Genomic DNA, 1,260 nt, shown 5'->3' with positions numbered 1-1,260 from the left:
GTATTTCTATATAGATGGGTATTTCTATATAGATGGGTATTTCTATATAGATGGGTATTTCTATATAGATAGATATTTCTATATATAGCATCTCTACAACAGACTTCCCTTCCTCCCCCATCCTCTGGTGTGTCTGCATGATCAGTCAGTATCATGATGGTTTGATCTCCTTCGCGTTGGCACCGCTATCCGAGCCGCACGCCGTGACTGCGAAGTTAAGCTAGCTACGGTTACCTAGTGACCAGTATCAGCCCTGTGATGCTGCTGACTGAGCGGCGTGAGGCGCTGTGGGACGGGCGCCGTGCGGGACGGGCGCCGTGCGGGACGGATGGAGAAACCATTAGAAATGAATTCTAAACTATTGCGTTTCTTAACGTCCATTCTTCCGCAGCTTGTAAGTTTGTTCTTGTTGATGAAGATCATTTTATATTCTCGTCATATTTTTATTTTCTGAAGAATAAAATTGGTGCGTCATCGTCTCGTCATCGTCTCAGGAAAAAGCTGCAGACTGACGGTTTAATGGCGGTCTGTGTGTGGGTTCCATTCCAGCTTCCCTGTGAGTCATGCTGACGTGCTCCTGGGCCAGGCAGCGGGGTGGGTGTGGGTGTGTTTCCCAGGTGCAGACCGTGCTGCTCAGCCAGGAGGCGGCGGCTCTGTAACCATGGAGACCGAGCTCAGCATCAGGACCTTCTGCTGTGATGTGCAGGAGGTGAAGGAGGCGCGGCATCGCTACGAGAGCCGCCTGGTGGAGGTGGACTCTGGGAGGAAGGAGGAGTACGAATGTAAACTGAGCCAGGCGCTGGCGGACATGAGGGCCCAGAACCAGGAGCAGATCCACATCTACAAGGACAACATGGAGAGCACCTACAGGGCCAAGGTGGGTGAAGACCACTGGGATTATGCTGGGAGTACTGGTCTGAGTTTGATCATCGCTTTGGTTTCTGATAATGAATCAAAGTAAATAAATGAAGTCTGGTTATAAACCTGATCTAACAGGAGTTAGTGTTTGATCAAAGCTACGTTTCCTAAATGTCTGTTTCTCCTTAAACTCTGAAATGAATCTAAGCCAGAGGTCTTCAACAGGGGGTCTGTGACCCCTAGGGGGTCCACAGAGGTACTTCATGGGGGTCACCAAAGTTTTGGTTGATTACGCTTTTTTTTATATATATATATATATATATTCCCTCCTGCAATTTTTTCCACTATTTAAAATGTCTTTAAATCGACATGAACATGAATCCAACAGACTGCAGTAAACAG

The 1,260-nt window shown here is 47.6% G+C and overlaps 1 protein-coding gene across 1 annotated transcript in view; it reads left to right on the top strand.

Moving 5' to 3' along the window:
• lmnb1 (lamin B1) overlaps positions 1 to 1,260 on the top strand; it is an 11,797-nt gene that overhangs the window by 5,431 nt on the left and 5,106 nt on the right. The window contains exon 4 of the mRNA XM_015403271.1: positions 707 to 877. Within this exon, the coding sequence (XP_015258757.1) occupies positions 707 to 877 (171 nt within the window). The remainder of the gene's footprint in view (positions 1 to 706; positions 878 to 1,260) is intronic.

Source organism: Cyprinodon variegatus, unplaced genomic scaffold (assembly GCF_000732505.1).
Source record: "Cyprinodon variegatus isolate N-32 unplaced genomic scaffold, C_variegatus-1.0 Scaffold1475, whole genome shotgun sequence".
In the NCBI taxonomy this organism is placed as follows: Eukaryota; Metazoa; Chordata; class Actinopteri; order Cyprinodontiformes; family Cyprinodontidae; genus Cyprinodon; species Cyprinodon variegatus.
Note: the sequence above shows the minus strand (reverse complement) of the source record. Positions and strands in the feature narration are given on the sequence as shown.